Source organism: Carlito syrichta, unplaced genomic scaffold, assembly GCF_000164805.1.
Source record: "Carlito syrichta isolate Samal-C Ts95f unplaced genomic scaffold, Tarsius_syrichta-2.0.1 Scaffold107967, whole genome shotgun sequence".
Taxonomy (NCBI): Eukaryota; Metazoa; Chordata; class Mammalia; order Primates; family Tarsiidae; genus Carlito; species Carlito syrichta.
In genome coordinates, this window is record NW_007052063.1 from 6,337 (window position 1) to 7,858 (window position 1,522).

General features: G+C 49.6%; 1 protein-coding gene across 1 annotated transcript in view; it reads left to right on the forward strand.

Moving 5' to 3' along the window:
• Positions 1–1,522, forward strand: part of AP1M2 (adaptor related protein complex 1 mu 2 subunit) — a gene marked incomplete at its 5' end in the record, with an annotated part of 12,012 nt that overhangs the window by 5,847 nt on the left and 4,643 nt on the right. The window contains 2 exons of the mRNA XM_008068034.1: positions 694–836; positions 931–1,002. Coding sequence (XP_008066225.1) covers positions 694–836; positions 931–1,002 — 215 coding nt within the window. The remainder of the gene's footprint in view (positions 1–693; positions 837–930; positions 1,003–1,522) is intronic.

Below are 1,522 nucleotides of genomic sequence, written 5' to 3' on the forward strand. Positions count from 1 at the left end.
GTGGCCGGGAGCGGCCACTGCACTCCAGTCTGGGCGACAGAGTGAGACTCAACTCAAAAAAATTAATCAATCAATAAAAATAAAAATAACTAAAAAAAATAAAAACCTGATAGGCTGGGTCATGTGTCTCACACCTGTAATCCCATCACTTTGGGAGGCTGAAGCAGGAGGATCCCTTGAGACCAGCCTGGGTCACAGATAAAAAATAAAATAAACCAGGCCTGGTGGCTCACACCTGTAATCCCAGCATTTTGGGAGGTGGAGGTGAGAGGATTGCCTGAGTTCAGGGGTTCGAGACAGCCTAGGCAACTTGGCGAGACCTCATCTCTACACTAAATCACAAAATTGGCTGGGCGTGGTGGTGCATGCCTGTAGTTCCAGCTACTTAGAAGGTTGAGGCAGAAGGATCGCCTGAGCCCAGCAGGTGGAGGCTGCTGTGGCCGTGAGCATGCCACTGCACTCCAGCCTGGATGACAGAGTGAGAGTGCAACTCAAATAATAATAATAATAATCTGATAAAATAAAGGAGCCGGTCTCCCTGGGTTCAGATTCTCCTAGTTGTTGCTCATTCTCTCGGCCTCAGTTTCCCCATCTGTAAAATAGGGGTGATGGAGAGGTTGGACAAGGAAGGTAAGGACAGAGATCCTTCCCTGGCCCCCAGGGTCACTCTACACTCTGGGCTCCGAGTTTCAGGCAGCAAGAACAAATCAGTCGAGCTGGAGGACGTGAAATTCCACCAGTGCGTGCGGCTGTCGCGTTTTGACAATGACCGCACCATCTCCTTCATTCCGCCCGATGGTGACTTTGAGCTCATGTCCTACCGCCTTAGCACCCAGGTGATGCAGGGCTCAGCCCCTTGGGAGCAGGGTAGGGTGGGGTCTGAGAGTTTACCCCAGAATCTCCAGCAACTCCCCCTTCCTCTGTCTACAGGTCAAGCCGCTGATCTGGATTGAGTCTGTCATTGAGAAATTCTCCCACAGTCGTGTAGAAATCATGGTCAAGGTGGGCCTGAGAGGACACATTCATAATGCATATCCTGGCTTGGCGCAGGGGCTCACATCTATAATTTTCAGAGCTTAGGGAGGCACGGGCAAGAGGATCGCTTCAGGCCAGGAGTTCAAGACCAGTTTGGGCAACATAGCAAGACCCTATCTCTACAAAAAATTTAAAAAGTTAGGAGGTTATATTACCATACTCCTGAGTCCCAGTTATTAGGGAGGCTGAGGCAGGAGGATTGCCCGAGCCCAGGAGCTCCAGGCAGCAGTGGGGTATGATTTTGCCACTGCACTTTAGCCTGAGCACCAGAGCCAGACCCTGTCTCTTCAAAACAAAAACCAGAAAGCACTATAACATCTATCCTCTCCTACTCAGTGTCCAATCTGACCTCACCTCCCACTTCCCTCTTGGCTCTTCTCACTTCCTTCCCACTACTCTAGGTTCCTGGGTGGTTTTCTTTTTTTTTCTTTTTATTTTATTTTATTTTTTTGAGTTGGAGTCTCACTCTGTCACCCAGACTGGAGTG